Source organism: Epinephelus fuscoguttatus, linkage group LG3 (genome assembly GCF_011397635.1).
Source record: "Epinephelus fuscoguttatus linkage group LG3, E.fuscoguttatus.final_Chr_v1".
Taxonomy (NCBI): Eukaryota; Metazoa; Chordata; class Actinopteri; order Perciformes; family Serranidae; genus Epinephelus; species Epinephelus fuscoguttatus.
The window spans coordinates 36,748,331-36,766,006 of NC_064754.1; the positions used below are offsets into that span (position 1 = coordinate 36,748,331).

At 42.4% G+C, this 17,676-nt stretch overlaps 1 protein-coding gene across 1 annotated transcript in view; it reads left to right on the top strand.

Annotated features, from left to right (window-relative positions):
- Positions 1-17,676, top strand: part of usp43a (ubiquitin specific peptidase 43a) — a 188,985-nt gene that overhangs the window by 49,359 nt on the left and 121,950 nt on the right. The window contains exon 3 of the mRNA XM_049571236.1: positions 9,213-9,316. Within this exon, the coding sequence (XP_049427193.1) occupies positions 9,213-9,316 (104 nt within the window). The remainder of the gene's footprint in view (positions 1-9,212; positions 9,317-17,676) is intronic.

Genomic DNA, 17,676 nt, shown 5'->3' on the forward strand with positions numbered 1-17,676 from the left:
CCCTCACATTCTCACCGACGAGCCTGACATTGGTTGGTTAGACCAGTTTATCCTATTTAGTAAGCCATATCAAAATGTTTCTCAAAGTGAGTATGAAAGTTCATACTGTCATATTGATTCTTATTTTTTCCACTAAAAGTTGTCACCAGCAGAATCCTTTGTAACCATTGTCAGTTCAGTGCTGCTCCATTAAAGACGACGCTACAAACATTTAAGCCTTAAGTGGTTGCTGTCTCAAATTGCAAAAAGATAATTTTGTTTTCCTGATTGCGATTAATAATTATGATCACAGTGATTTATTTTGGAGCACAAATAAACCAGCGTGTCAGCGCAATGTTTGTAATCTGCAGCCTTTCGGTCATTAGTCAGTCTCTGTACCTCCGGGGCAACCTGCCTCCCCTGGTTTGTTGTTTTCATGTTTTGCAGCTAAAACAACTCACCCATGCACACACACCAAACACCCACTCCTCTCCATTGTTACAGTGATTTCAGATTCCTTTTCCTCGCTTTGAAACTACAACCCCCCACATATACACACACCTTCAAATATATAACCACGTACAGGAAGCCAAACTCCTACTCACTCCCCAACAAGCTGTAGAGGAGTGCCTTAGTAATGTCTCACATGAATGCGTGCCATGGGGAATCAGCAGGGCTTTGATAACAACGTATGTTTTCATGTAGGGATTTGGAGTGTGAAGATCTCTGGAGGGAAGTGGTGCCTTTGCCAGAGGCACAGGGCCAGAGAGATTTACAGTGGCTGCACTGGAGAAATGTTTCACTGATCACACAGCACTGAGTCCTAAAACCAATGTGAGGTTTCTGAGGAGCAGAAGAATAGATCTCAGGTCACAGTGAAGTCTCTCTTATCATGCACTTCCTTGCTGAAGTAGTGTGATTTCTGTCACTGCTATACTGGGTGCCAGTAAGGAGCACTCTGGTTCTATCAGAGTTGCCGTATGTCTTCACAAGGCATTTTAATCTTGTCTCACACTGTGCTGTAGGGGAGCCTTGATAGGATAAAGGTGGCACGCTTACTGTACATGCCACAAATTGAGTGTGTTGCTTACATTTTTTTGACCGTTGCTGTCATGTTAGAGGGTCTTGGTGGCTTTACCAAATCTTGCATGTTGCGCTGTCCTGCTGTGGTGCAGCAGGCAGGATGACAAGACAGTCAGTATATCACAGCTGCAGGGTGTGATGCAGCTACGCAGGATCCCAAGACAATCAGAGAAGCAATCTGCTCTTTGTTTTTAGCTTAGCGGTGCGCAGATAGTGCTGACTGCACACACACACACACACACACACACACACCCCCACACACACACACACACACACATACACACACCAGGTGAGTTCCCTGGCATTCAGCAGCGAAGCGAGCTTGACTGATTGCCAGTACCAAGAACATTAGCACGTTTGTAAATGGTTACAAATGCTCTATATATTTCACTGATATATAAATTATTATCCACAGTGAAAACAAGCAGGCCTTTTGTTTCCTATGACATCACAAGTGCAGTCAGTACATTGAAGAGCTGACTGGAGCGCCAGCGTGACTTGTCTCTAATTGGACAATGCAGCGATTCTGCACCCTTGAAGTTTATGTGTGTGCAGTTATGTGTGTTTGAGTGCTTGTGTTTGTGTGCACAGGCCCTGGTGAGTCTTGGTATGAGCGTGTGCAGAAAGCGCAACGTTCTCACTTGATACACAATACCCATGAGTCCATGCCGCTCCTGTGATGCGATGATGCCGAGCTCTGCTGATGGTGGTGATATGCACCCGTTCGACCTCTCATCGCGCAAACAGAAAAGGGAGAACAAAACAGTCGGAGGACACAGTGTTCTTTCCAATGCGACCTTGGCTCTTTTTATACCCCTGAAACAATGAAAAAACATGCTCAGAATGCTGGGAATGGCTTCGCTGCCATTACTGAAAAGGAGTTAATATTAAGAGCAATGGTGTAATAATAGAAAGAGGTTACTATCAACGCTCGTCACAAATAATTCAGTTCTTATTCTCGAAGGTGTGTGTCCAAATCCCAGAACCCTTTGCTTCAAGACCTCCAGGCTTTTGGCTCCTACACTATATTAGATCAGTTCTCTGTGCTATAATTGACCAGCACCTGGCTGTTTGGGGAAAAATAATGAAACCGGCTCTAAACACAAAAGCATGAGCAAACAGAAAGTATCTCTGGTGCAGAAAAAGCAAAAAAAAAAAAAAGCCTTTTATTTTTAGTCCTTGAATATTTCCTCTAGTCTTTTCCTCAGTTGCCTGCTGTAGTTGTCACTTTTTAAACCCCCCTGTACCTACTCAGTGCTCTACTGCCTTTTTTTTTTTTTTTTTTTTGAAAGACGCTCGTCTACAGTTTGGCACTACAGTCATTAAGAAAATAAGGCGAATACAGCTATTTCAGCCGGAGCATGCTGAGCTCTGAAACCCTGGTCAATAAGTAAATCTTAAAAAATCAATTACACTGCCAGGGGCATGTAGATGCCGCCGGTAATTTTGTCCCCAAGCAACAGGAGGCAGTTGAATGTGGCCTAGATCTGTTAGCATTCAGAGTTTTTTTGGATTACACCCAGTGTGACAATTGAACAGCTTAGTGTTTCTGAATATTAGTATTCACTTGTTATTGCTGCGGCCGGCCCCCGCATCTATTTTTGGCAGACGATAGCAGAGCTGGAACAATGTTGTGGTGGTATTCATTATTCCCTGGGTGCTAAATAAAGAGACACAGCACACTCGGTGCTCTGTCTGTTACTCTCTCTCTCTCTGTATCTGAACTGCATGTTTCTTTAACATATACAGTATGTGTCTTTGTTAGATATACACAAGTGCGGTTTCTGTCTCTTTATCACTATCTCTTATTCTCGCTCAATGGAGTCTTCTGTTACTCAGGTCTGGCTAAGAGGTTGATGACCTGCCCCAAGCGTACAGTGAAAAGCTCCGGTTTTGATTTATTATGCATAGAGTTAAGTATCAAAGCCAGTCTTTGTCTCCTCATATTCCTCTTCCATCATCTCAAACAACTTTCTTCCTCTCTTGGCACTTTGTGTCCCCAGCTAAATGAAACTGTTTGAGGAAGAACCCATAATGGTTACCACAGTATGGCTGAACTGCAGGTTTGAGTTGGAATTTACTAAGGATGCACCAATTTTTTGCAGAACGTTGATATCAGCCGATATTGCCTTGTTTGCCGCCATCAGCCTATTGGCAGGTAAAAAGACATTCAGGGATGGCAGCGGCCAGTTTTTTTCCTGACGTGTCACATAAATTTTGCGCAGGCTAAAAAGCAGGGCTCGAGACTGACAGCATCCTGTCCTCCCAGAGACAATAGAAAATCTGTATTGGACAAATGGAGATTTTCTCCGGGATGACTTCTGGACGAAAGGACCCAGTAAACTCAAAATCCATGCGTCAGGAGATGCATCCTATTGTGTCCCTGTTAATGGTACATTGTGAACAACAAATCCTTGTTAAAATCAGCAGGAGCGCTAGTTAACATCAACAGCTAACACAGGTTGCATTGAGTTACATTATGATGCGTTCGAGCTCTATTCAGTAAAAATTTGTATTGGACGAAGGTAAAATTTTAATATAATCATGTGTTTGAAAGTAATCTTGTAAAATGTATTTTATGGTGAGAAACTTGAATAAATAAAGTGATTTGAAGGATAAATCCTATCCCAGCTGACATTGGGCGAGAGGCAGGGTACACCCTTGACAGGTCACCAGACTATCGCAGGGCTGACACATAGAGACAGACAACCATTCACAGTCACCAGTTAACCTATCCCCAACCTGTATGTGTTTGGACTGTGGGAGGAAGCCGGAGTACCCGGAGGAAACCCACGCAGACACGGGGAGAACATTCAAACTCCGCACAGAAGGGCTCCCATTGAACCAGGAACCCTCTTGCTGTGAGGTGACAGTGCTAACCACCACACCACCGTGCCGCCCGTGATGAAACTAAACTGTGCATAATCCAAAGGCTATTGGTGAATCTAAAGGTATCCTCAGTGTGCAGAAACAGGAATTACCACACAAAATGCTTTTAATTAACAATGGCACTGCTGACACACTATTCAACATTTCAGACTTTACAGTGGCATCTCGTGTATCTGCAGGGATTAACAGCTATGTGAAGGAGAAAGTGAAGGTAATATCACATCCCACATTGCAACCAACATATTTCATCACTTTGGGAATCTCTATCTGACAATCCATTTTATGTCTGAAACATATTCAGTGCGCTCGTCCAAACACCATTATCTCTGCAAGTGTGCCTGCAACCCTTGAGTATAGAGTACCTGCTGTGCGCTCGTCCTTGTGCTTTCATGAGAAGAGTTCTACAGTACTAGAAGAAACTCTAGTATTGTCCTTTACTTGAATTTGTACAATGGAGACTAGTAAATTAAAAAATACTTGAGTATATTTATTGTACATATTCATGCACCTTGGGGATGGTGCTTCAAAGAGACATTATGGCGTATGCTTCAGACAAACATGAATGGCTCTGGTGATTAGCCTTTTTCTTTATTTTTAGGCCGCACTGTGACTGATGAAAAAGTTCCCTGTTCCCACATGTTGATTGGGGGGAATGAGGCCAGGGTTTCCATGGTGATGCTTGTAACCTAGTCTGTCTCTGAGGGTCTGAGGATTGTTCTCCATTGTCCTCCGGAGAAGAGATGGAGAAAGAGGGCGGAATTGAGAGAAGGAGAGTCGGCCACTGCTCGGCTTGTGATGTAAGAACGAGAGATGATAAACACATGTGAAATACAGAGCATGGTTACTGAAATAACACACTATGTGACATGTTCCCAGAAAAAATGAAATTTATGCCATTTGATTCAGTGAAAATATGGTTTAATGGAGCTGTAAAATCATATGATTGCTAGAGATTTTAAGAATCCCAGTCCAAATCATATGCAGTCCATTCAAGATTCAGAGGCTCTGCATCTTAAGAATTCAGAATAACTTTTGGGTAATTCTCCTTTTTCATCCCACCATCCAACTCTGAGTGAAACTGATGCTCACCAGCACAAAATGGAAATTGCAGTTAACTTCAAATAGCCCCTGCTGCACTACATGGTCCCCAGGTGCCGACGAATCCCTTTTCCAATCTCTGTAGCTCACACAGTCTCTCTAAACTGTCCATTATAAGTGATATGATGCTCTGAGACAGAGGCACCTCCTTCTGTTTTGTTTACACATCACTGTGCTATTTCTTACCTTAATTCTACTTTTATCTTTCTTATAGCATAAGGCCACATCAAGATGGATGTGTGATATTATTTTCACTTACTACTTGAGCAGATGGCTGAGGTGTGAGCATGTGGAAATACTGCTCCCAAACAAACAGCAGTTCGTAGCTGATCTGCTTCCCTCCGTTGTGTTAGTCTGGGTGTCCTCAGCAGACACAGTGGCACTAATTGGAAATCTTGTCTTGTGGTTTCACTTGATTACAAAAGGTAGAGATATTACTGTTTCATATTGCAGTGATTTAAAGGATAATGAGCTTTTATGTTGTGTTTTCATCAACTTAGTAGTAGAGACAAGCATTAAAGTAAAGACAAGGCCAAGTCTGGAAATGGGCTGAGGTGGAGTTTGAAAACAAACTGTCCCACATGCTTTTTTTTTCTTTGTGCATTTGCTTCATTATATATTCTGGTAAAGAGCCATCCTTGGAGAAGTTTTCAAAGATGCCAAAAAAGCAGCTCATTGTTCAAAGAGAATGCAGCAGTGATTGGATTTAGTCTGAACAATAGCAAAGCTTCATCAAAGTTGGATTGTCATTATTTCCGAAGACACGATGCGAGACCACAGCAGAAAGTCTCATTTCCCCTGAGAAGGTGGGGAGACCAGACCTTGGTATCTTAGTGTCTGACTCAGTATGCTGCTTAATGTTTGAGTCCCACACAAGAGTTTGAGCTTGAATATTATGTTACCTAATTGGTATGTGTGTGCCATTTAAAGGTTCTGTATGTGACATTTATTGGGGCAATCCACTATTTGCTAGGTAAGAAAAATAGTGGATTCAGGGCTCATATACTCCTTTTCTGTATGAAAATAAAGATTGTTTCAAATGCTGTAAATATCTCTGACCTCATACTTCCTAGCGTCCTTTATGATAGCATAGATACAGCCAGTAGATGGCACTAGAGGGCAAAGTCCAACGTTTCACACAAAAACAAACAAGGTAACGGTGGAGGAGATGGTAATAACTTACCTTTAAACAGAGGCAGTATTGTAGACGGCGGCGATCTGTGAGGCCATTAAATACACCGACATGTTGACAGAGAACTATATTACAGATTAATTTTGTCTTTGTCATCGTCTATGGTCATACCTTGCTTAAACATATCTAATGCTGAGCATAAATGAGCCGTATTGGCGCCCTGAGCAGAGGATGAAGTCATGCTACCTCCGTGTGTGTCATAATCCAAACCTCTCTGTGTTTTGTAGTGGTAAGCCGATCCAGCTGTGTGTGCATGTTAGTGAATAAGTGTATCCCACAAGCTAGCTCAACACCTTTGCTTTGCACTGTGCTCATGTGGCTGTTAACGCCGATACTGGGACTGTGTCAGGGCGGAAGTGTAGCAGCCACCCTCCGATTTCCAACTGGTTAACACCGTTTGCTCTGTCAGCACTGTTGCCGTTGTTTAGTTCTGTCTGTGGAGTTAGCATCGTTAGCTGCTAGCTGCCGATTCAGAGACAACTCATATACTTTGAATTTCACGTAGAGACCCCTTCATGATTTCTCAAAAGTTTGAAACCTTAATTACAAAGTGTTCATCATTTGCATCCCAGAATAGTAATCCAGGTAATCTGTTTTCAGGCACCATTTCCAGGACTCACTTTGCTTTACTTTCCCTTTAAAGTTTGCATCATTGCCCTGTAGTGTTGTTTGTAAAGTCTTGCTGAGTCTTGCTGTTCAATGCATCACTGCTATTAGTTTACTGTATGCTTGTTTGTCTGGTAGTGTGCATGCACGCTGGCTCAGTGGCATGTTTTAGAGGCCGTTACACGTTGCCGGCTATTTTCATAGACGGACATTTCACCGTCTCTGTTTTCAAAAAATTCTTCGTTTGCACTTACCCGTGTATATATACACAAGAGCATGCCAAACCTGTAGGTGGCAGTGTAACGAGAAGCTCAAGCCTTCCATGTGTCCATTGTCACCATAGCAACATAGGTCGCACTCATGGGTCGCACTTTTGACACAGTCGCAAGTTCCGGCGCATACTGTGACGTCGGCTGCCTATAACTCCGTCTATCTCCGTTTATCTCAGTTTACATGCAAACGCGCAACCGGAGTTTTCCAAAATCTCCACCCTGGCCGGAGTTTTTAGAAAGACTCGTTTTCAGAGGAGAAATCTCCGTTTGCGTGTAAACGAAGGGCACAAACGAAGGAAGATGTCTCCGTTTATCAAAATCACCGTGTACGTGTAAACGGCCTCTGAGTGCGAAACTTGATGGAACAGAGACATTGTTAACAAAATTTGCATCACCTGTTCTTTTCCTGCTGTGTCAAGTGAAAATGGCTGCTTTGAACTGATCGCACACAGGTGTTTTCACTTACGCCACCCAATTAGCCCTGTTGTCAACACTATGTGGGTGTTTACAGACTGTGCTTGATTTATCTCTGCTTTGCTCCCCTGTAGTTTTGTTGCAATCCAGTTCCACCCAATTTCCACCTGACTAGAGTTGTAATTAGCGGGGTAATTGAAAACACCTGTGTGGGCACGCAGGGCCTTTAAACAATTCTGCAGTGTGCAATTTACAGTCTCTGCCAACGTGAAGTGTGAAAGTAGTTGGAAAAGTAGCTGTGGTAGGCTTTTTTTTACTGTAACTTTAAGGGACAGTTAACCCCAAAATCAAAAAAAATGTTTTTTTTGATTTGGGGATTAACTGTCTCTTTAATTTTCACCTCAGACAATCACCGGTGTCTGGTGATAATGTTGGGCAAACAGCTCATCACTCTGCAGAGAGGATGCCTGTAAACCTGCCTGAATCCTGTCCCTACAAACCTAACTATAGATGCTGTGCAGATTTTTAGACCTTGCTGGTGCACTGTTGCTCCGTTGTTCCTTCAGCTAAAAAAGCACATCTTAAACTGTGCTGTGGTGTTACATAATAAGTACAGGATGTCTGTCTGGGCTATCAGACAACAGACTAGCACCATGATACTCAACTCCGCAGCAGAAAAACATGTAGCAGCCGACCTCAGCTGAACTGCTCGTGTGCGTGTCTGCCTGTGTGTTAAATCAGTCATTACCACCTAGTGTTTATTGACAGCTTCAATATCAGCCATATAAGATAAAGATTCAGCAATCTGTTGCTCTGTTTCCTCGAGTCAGAGTTGTCCATCTTTTATTCATCGCCTTCATTCTTTTATTCTTATGTTTATCTTTGAAGTCTCTCTGCCCTCCTGCTGAGTCCAACACAGCATGCAGGGTATCACAGTCATTTAGTTTATTCAGCAGACATCAGCGTGGCACGGAGGATGGTTGACATCTCAAATGTTTCTATGACTCCAATCTGTGTTAACTGTTTACCATTTAAACTTTCCCTCTCTCCCAGACAGATGACATCCCTCCCTGCTCTAATGTTTTATGACTCATATTTTTCCCATTTAATTCAATTCAGTCTTTTATTGAAAAAGTTAATTTTAGCGAGTAAAAATGTTGATTCACTCCTTTCTCAAGACTCAAACCTCATTACTACGGATTCCATTCTTTTGTACAGTGTATTGTCTTTAAATACTGCAGTCAAAGGGCAATGTCAGAGAGGTTAAGGTATTATTTTATCTCCCATCCTGTTCATATCTACAATCAAGACTAGTGAAAGCTACAATACATGATTAGTTGTTGGCTCCTGTCAAGGAGAGTTTTGCATTATCTCTTCCTCTGCAACAAAATGATCTTTTGTCAGTTATATAGCTGATGCCTGGAACTAATTTGGGCAGTAAATCCAGATGGGATACACTTCTCTCACGCTGCCTCAATTTGTAATTCAGACTGATGTCAGAGCTCTGCATGCAGGAAATGAATGTTCACAGTATCTTATTAAATATCATATATATTTGCCTGAATTTATATGTCTGCCTGCAGAGTATTTTATTTAAAGTTGAAGTAAATATATAGCATGTCTATTAAAGTGACTATTTGTCTCCTCTCTGTTCTCCTTCACTGTCTCTTTGTCTGCAGGGACCCAGTTCAGTTGAGGACCCTTCCAGTCCCAGTTCAGCCAGCAAACAGCAGCCTCGAGATCGACACAGTTTTGTCCAGGAACACTTCCAGGCTCAGTACAGGTAAGAAGCATAGATGTGAGCAGCATGCTCAGATATTTAAAAGACTTGAGCACAGCGTTAGTTCAGGCAGGACACGGCTCCCAGCTACATCAGCTGATCTCAAGCAGCCCGGTCTACTGATGGAGCAGCTGACTGATGGAAGGGAGTCAGCTGATAGATCACATGATTCCTTTCTGTGCATCCAATCGGCAAATCGTATTCATTCAGGGCGCCCTATTTTAACGGCTTTTTCCTGTCCTGTCCTACTGTTGCTTCTTCCTCTGCAAGCCGCTTTGCAACACGCCTCCACCCCTGCTCCTCCTTTTTATGTTGTGTCTGACTTATCAATGTCATTTGTTTGTCATTGACGCTGGCTCTTTTCTGTTCCTGGGGGTCTTTGCTGCTGCTTTCCCTGCCTGAGGCTTTCCATGTAGGTGCATGGAGGGGCAGGGAGATGTGTTCTCTCTGCCTTAAGGCTTTCCACAAAGGCACGCAAAAGGACGGAAAGGTGGGGTGTCTCCACCACAGGCTTTTCATGTTGCCACATGGAAGGGCAGGGAAATTTGCTATCTCTGTTTCAAGCTTTCTTTAGTTGCATGTGGAAGTGCAGAGGGGTGTGCTCCCTCTGCCTTAAGGCTTTCCATGGAGGCTCGTGGAAAGACGGAGAGGTGTGCTCTTTCCGCCTCAGGCTTTTTGTGTAGGCCTAGGAAAGGCAGAGAGGCCCCAGAACAGAGCCACACCACCAAATATAATTCTGCTCCTTTTAATTTCTTTAAAGGAGCAATAAGCGAAATCGTTTCACTGCTAGGTTCGCTGTTGTGCACTGCCTGTAGAGCAAAACAAAGTGTGTCATGAGACACTCCTCCCTCTACCTCTGCTCTCCAACAACCCCCCCCCCCACTCGCCTCGTCTGTGCCGGCGAGTACCGCACCATCTCCACGGACTATCGCATCCAGACGGTCCCGGTGTTTCTTCCGCAGGCTCCGCTTCACTCAGCTTCACTCAGCTGCCCAATAAACCTGCTGCTTCTTCCCACATTAATAACACTACTCAGCTGCCACGCTAACGCTCCAACTCCAACTGAGCCGGGAGCCAGGCTCACAGTCTCACGAAGAAGAGTTGAAACGTTAGCATGGCAGCCCATTAGTGCTAACGTCCCCACGCTTCTCCATCAGGCTCAGTGAGTCGGAGCCGAGAAGCGTGGGGACGTTAGCGTTAGCACTAGTCGGCTCTCTTTTCTGTGAACCCGTGAGCCTGGCGGGCTCATTGAAGTAGGCAGGGGAATAGCTAAACACAGCCGCCAGGCTGCCTGCCGGGCTACATTTTACAGTGCTAATTGCAAATGTTAGCTGAGCTGCCGGGCTACTCACCTAACACAACCGAAACGCCTGACCCATTTCTGGGACCGAGCTGCTAATAACTCAAGCTCCGGACATTAACCCATGCTACGATTGTAACATTAAATTTAATTTAATTGACATAGCGACATGTGCCTAACGTTACTGTAACACTAATTAAAACAGACATGGGATTCACATGAACGTACATGAATGCGCAGCCGGACCGGCTTGTAAACAATGGGCTGGAGATCAACACAGAGAGAGGGTGTGTGAGGTCATGTTATACTCCAGATGAAATTACACCTCTAGTTCTTCACATAGCAATTTTTTAATTCCTTAAATCTAGAAATGATGAATTTCGCTTATTGCTCCTTTAACTAAAGTTGTCCGGACTGAACTTTGCTTTACTTCTAAAGTGGTTGATTATTTCTGGTTTGTTGGTTTTTAAGTTGAAGATAATGTCATATCTTGTGCTGTTTAGTCTCTGTAACTTTTATGAATTTAAGATTGACGTGGCTTCAGGCCTGGTAGCATTTTAAAGATAACAATATCAGTACTAATACCAGTACTCTTAAAGTGATACTGATAGCAATAGAGTACTTCATTTGATACCCATAATGTGAATGGAGTAGCGTGCAGTAGAGCCATAACATTTTGGTGGCATCTTGGTATGCTGAAGTACCGCATTATAAATGCGTAAAAAATTAGGAAGGAAGGAAAAAAGTTTCAGCCATAGTTAATTAAAACCAGGAGATACTTTCTGATCCATGTACACAAGGCTATGGAGGAAAGCCAGATCTCACTGCAAACCTTATGTGAAACCATCCAAAAGATTAAAACTGATATTCTGACTCAAATTTGAATCCCTTCATAACACTTTGTGCAATATTGAGTGTTCATTAAATACTTTGGGAGAACAAGTTTCCAAGTTTGAGCAAAGTCATCTGAAACAAATGGCATTTGTTTTCAGTAATGCTATCAGTGACTGTTCCTCTATGGTTTGATCATTTTTGTAATGATAGTGTCTATCCTAAGGTAACTTTTCTTTTTCTGTTATTGAGTAGATTGGCTTATTTTTGTTCTTGCATTGTTGTATTATGTGTTGTTCGTTGTGTTTTGTATTGTTTTGTTTTCTGTTTGTTCTTGTGAGTGTTTGTTTCGGTACCTCAAGGGGTTTATTCTGACATAATAAACTGACAAAAATTTCAGTCAAAGGCATATAACTCAAAGCTCTTAGTAAGAAGTAGGACGAGAACAAATTTTGGAAACTATCTTAAGTCCCTCATCAATTATGCAGGAGGTAGGCTGGATTCCACCAGGCACTGTATCTAATGTCCTGAGGTTGTGTTTGAATAAACAGAGTGCAATACATACCATTAAAGAGAAAAGGTATTCTGCACAGGTGAGAATATTTTTCCTCCCCTGTGGATAAGAATCAGTTGCCTGAGAAAGTAGGTCGGAGAGGATTCAGGGGATTCATCTTTAGTACTGCCTTCTGGCTCTCTTTGCTTAATTCACAAAGGAAAGTCAGAATCTGACATTGTTTGGATTAATAGACCCTCTAATGGGATTGACTCTTGACCTTTCAGTAACCTTGTCGGCACACATTGCTGCGTACATTTACTTCGCCCCCTGCCATCGCTTCTGGCTTATTTCCTGAACAATCTAACCATGATATACAGTAAGACTGTAAATAATTGGATTAATGCTGTGTCTTAATTCAGATACTTCTGTTAGTACACTATGGACTTATTCCCAAGTGTTGGATTTTGACAGGGCAGTGTTGTCTCAAATTGAATAGGCTGTTGTGCTGGAAATGATAAGCAACATTTGACCACTTCTTCTTTTTAATGGCAAAGTGCAACCGGACGGAATATTACCCATGGGCAGGCATGAGACAAAGGGCCCTTGGACACAGATATGCACCAGGCCCCACCATCTGTTTTACATAAGAGTAAGACACACAGACTTTGTGGTGATTTTGCCTTCTTTGTTTTGTTTTTCGCTACACATCTTTTATGTCTCTCTGTAGTAGTTTTGCATCTCTTTAAGGTCACATTGTGTCTCCTTGTGGTTGTTTTATGCCTCCTTGTAGTAGTTTTGTGTCTCTTTGAGGTCACTTTGTGTCTCCTTGTGGTTGTTTTATGCCTCCTTGTAGTAGTTTTGTGTCTCTTTGAGGTCACTTTGTGTCTCCTTGTGGTTGTTTTAATGCCTTCTTTTGGTAGTTTTGTGTCTCTTTGAGGTCACTTTGTGTCTCCTTGTGGTTGTTTTATGCCTCCTTGTAGTAGTTTTGTGTCTCTTTGAGGTCACTTTGTGTCTCCTTGTGGTTGTTTTATGCCTCCTTGTAGTAGTTTTGTGTCTCTTTGAGGTCACTTTGTGTCTCCTTGTGGTTGTTTTAATTCTCTTTGTAGTAGTTTTGTGTCTGTTTAAGGGGACATTGTGTCTCCTTGTGGTTGTTTTGTGTAGCTTTGTAGTCATTTTGTGTCTCTTAAGATTGTTTTGCCCATTTTTGTAGTTAATCAGTGTCTCTTGCAGTTCCTTTGCATTTTTTTGGTCTCTTTGTGTCTTTTTGTGGTCATATTGGATCTCTTCCTGCACAGTATATGTGAATGTGAGTGACATTTTACTGATCAAGACCAGAGTGGCCCATAACACTTAAGGCCCCTGGGCCTGTGCCCAATAGGCCCACTCAGTTATCTGTCTATGGCATTACTATCAAAATTTAACCGCAAATGACATCAGCAAAAATATTTCCCAATTTGCTTGTTCACCAGAGTAATCGCAACCGTTGCAGCTTCCTTTGCTGCCATTTTCACAGGTTTGCTGGTCCCTCGGTTACATAGCCAGAATTGTGACCATTGAGGGTGAGAAGTAACCATTATTCCATACTCAACTTTTTGAACGTCATAAGTACACCATCCGGTTATTGTACTGCATTTTGCCATACTTGTCAGTGTTGATGCACTTATGTGCTCAAGAAAGCAGGTGTAAGTAGAACGTGGGTTGAGAAACAGCGATAATTTGAGGAGAATGGCAGGCTTGTTTCATTTCAGACTTTTATATTGTTTGAAATTACTAACTTGAGAACAGCAGGGAAAAAATATTCTCTGCCCTTGCAAACTTTTGTAATGAACTTCAGATCAGTGCACACTCTCTGTCGGCTCAGACTCCCCCATGTGCTAATGGGTCCGTGATGGCTAAAACAACCACTGTGCTGCACAGGTCACTAATGCCTGATCTATATGGAAAGGCATTCAGGTTGACTATTAACGAGGCAGGTCAATCCATACTGTATCTGATTAGAGAAGGTTCCTATTCTGGGGGACATTTTGTAAGTCTGAGAGGAATGTACACTGAACAAAAATATAAACGCACCACTTTTGTTTTTGCTCCCATTTTTCATGAGCTGAAGTCAAAGATCTAAAACATTTTCTATCCACACTAAAGACCATTTCCTCACAAATATTGTTCACAAATCTGTCTAAATCTGTGTTAGTGAGCACTTCTCCTTTGCCGAGATAATCCATCCCACCTCACAGGTGTGGCATATCAAGATGCTGATTAGACAGCATGAATATTGCACAGGTGTGCCTTAGGCTGGACACAATAAAAGGCCACTCTGAAATGTGCAGTTTTATCACACCGCACAATGCCACAGATGTCGCAAATTTTGAGGGAGCGTGCAATTGGCATGCTGATTGCAGGAATGTCCACCAGAGCTGTTGCCTGTGAATTGAATGTTCATTTCTCTACCATAAGCCATCTCCAAAGGCGTTTCAGACAGTTTGGCAGTACATCCAACCGGCCTCACAACCGCAGACTACATGTAACCACACCAGCCCAGGACCTCCACATCCAGCATGTTCACCTCCAAGATCATCTGAGACCAGCCACCCGGACAGCTGCTGCAACAATCGGTTTGCATAACCAAAGAATTTCTGCACAAACTGTCAGAAACCGTCTCAGGGAAGCTCATCTGCATGCTCGCCGTCCTCATCGGGTCTCGACCTGACTGCAGTTCCTTGTCGTAACCAACTTGAGTGGGCAAATGCTCACATTCGATGGCGTCTGGCGTTGGAGAGGTGTTCTCTTCATGGATGAATCCCAGTTTTCACTGTTCAGGGCAGATGGCAGACAGCATGTGAGGCGTCGTGTGGGGGGGCGGTTTGCTGATGTCAACGCTGTGGATCAAGTGGCCCATGGTGGCGGTGGGGTTATGGTATGGGCAGGCGTATGTTATGGACAACGAACACAGGTGCATTTTATTGATGGCATTTTGAATGCACAGAGATATCGTGATTTAGATCCTGAGGCCCATTGTTGTGCCATTCATCCACGACCATCACCTCATGTTGCAGCATGATAATGCACGGCCCCATGTTGCAAGGATCTGTACACAATTCCTGGAAGCTGAAAACATCCCAGTTCTTGCATGGCCAGCATACTCACTGGACATGTCACCCATTGAGCATGTTCGGGATGCTCTGGATCGGCTTATACGACAGCATGTTCCAGTTCCTGCCAATATCCAGCAACTGCGCGCAGCCATTGAAGAGGAGTGGACCAACATTCCACAGGCCACAATCAACAACCTGATCAACTCTATGCGAAGGAGATGCGTTGCACTGTGTGAGGCAAATGGTGGTCACACCAGATACTGACTGGTTTTCTGACCTCCCCACCCCCCCACCCCCCAATAAAGCAAAACTGCACATTTCAGAGTGACCTTTTATTGTAGCCAGCCTAAGGCACACCTGTGCAATATTCATGCTGTCTAATCAGCATCTTGATATGCCACACCTGTGAGGTGGGATGGATTATCTCGGCAAAGGAGAAGTGCTCACTAACACAGATTTAGACAGATTTGTGAACAATATTTGTGAGGAAATGGTCTTTAGTGTGGATAGAAAATGTTTTAGATCTTTGACTTCAGCTCATGAAAAATGGGAGCAAAAACAAAAGTGGTGCGTTTATATTTTTGTTCAGTGTAGTAACTAATTTGATAATCGCTTAGAAATTTCAGTATATATTAATAGTAATATTCTCTGGTTCCAGCTTCTCAGATGTGATGTTTTTCTATGTCATATATAGTATGATAATAAAATAAACAAAACATACTATATGAATAGGTCACCTTGAGCTTTGGGAAACATTTTTCTTTGTTTTCCGACATTGTATAAAGGAAATGATTAATTGCTCAATTAAGAATGTAGTCTACAGATTCATCAACCATGAAAATAGTAAAATCTTTTGCTGTTATCTGCTCCTGTTGTAACAATACATGGATATTACCATTGTGACGTCGGTAGGTTTCTGGTTGTAATTAGGCTAAAACGCTCAACTGAATGTCTTTAGATTAAAAACTGCAGATTCTGAAGTTCTCCTGGGATCATTATAGGATGTTTATTCATACAGGTGGTTTTTTATTAAAACTTATACTCGGATGTTTTTAACACTCAGCCTAATGTCTTGCATTTTGTAGTTTTTACATGGAGTTATTTTTTTTTTTTTTAAAAAATGTAACCCTGCCAGCAAGGAATCAAGAGAGTTGGACGTTTTTTTTCTGAGCCACTTAGTCCATTCGTTTTGATTAATAAGTAAAGGCTTACTTGTGTGTGGGTTTAGGGACAACCAAGACATATATGACTTTGGAACAAGCATGATAAGCACCCATACACAAAGTAAATCTTGTGCTTCTCCAAGCTATTAACTTCACGTATTACTGCACACTCTGGGAGTGGGACATGGTTTTAGTCAAACATCGCTGAGTTAGCACTGATGACGTTGCTTACAGTCTAAAATACCCTGTAGAGCAGTCCTGTCATGTTTGGTCCATCACACACAGTCGACCCACAGCAGATTAGTGTGTGAGCCAATCAATAAAAAGGTCAACCTCTGACACTTGTACAGTATTGACCACTGCACTGCGAGGCTAACCAGCCATTCATTCGTGGGATTATCCCATTCCCTCGCTGGCAGATGATGGATTGAACACTTGGAGTCGGATTGTGTCCCTGCGGAGCCTCGTCTCCCATGATGCTCGCTGCCTGACTAATTGAAAGCGGCTTGCGCTGAATGTATTCTCTGAGTCAGCTGTGGAGGAGACAAGTGACTCTGAGGGGTAAAGACAATTAAGATCTCCTTCTGTCTCTTTTTCTGTCTCTTTTCAGTCTCTCTCTCTCTCTCTCTCTCTCTCTCTCTCTCACACACACACACACACACACACACACACACACACATATACACACATATACACACAGACACACACACCTTAGTATTTACATTATCAGATTAGCTGATTATAGTAACACCACTCTGGGATATTTTTATTTACTTAAGAGGCTTGTAGGGACACCGGAGAGGCTCCATAATTGACGGACCACCAGTGAGCTTTTTTCCCATCACAGTTATAATTATGGAATGCATTATAGTTTAATAGAAGGAGGAGAAGGAGAGCCAACTGTCACATCTATTGGTTAATGCATTTCTTCTTAAACAAAGCCAAAATGTAGCAGCCTTTTTTTGACACAGTGTAAGCCATCATGATTGGCTTTTCATGGAATACTTGAAATTACAGGTTTTCACCAGCTTTGATTCATTAAAATGTGGGTGGTATGACTATGTTTAAATAAACTATGGGAAACTTCCCACCATCTTACCAGCGCCCAAATCTCTCTGCTCATCTCTCAACTCAAATCTGCCGGATGACGTGAAACCGGTCAATGCTAACCAATTAAAAAGTGAATTTCTGTCATTCTATCACCTATGTCTCACTTAAGACACTCCACTATTTATCAAATAGTGCAATCCAATACTCACCAGTATACTAATACTTTATTTATTAAGTGCAATCCAATATTTATTTTACATGTGCAACAGTTTGATACAACCTATTTATTTGTTTTTTAACACTTCTTATTTCCAATTTTATGAATGATGTCCGTTTTTTACTTGCTTGTTTTAATGACTAGTTAGCACCTGATCAGATGTAGCACTCCTAATCTAGTTATATATCCTTTGTACAGTGACAACAAAGGCTTT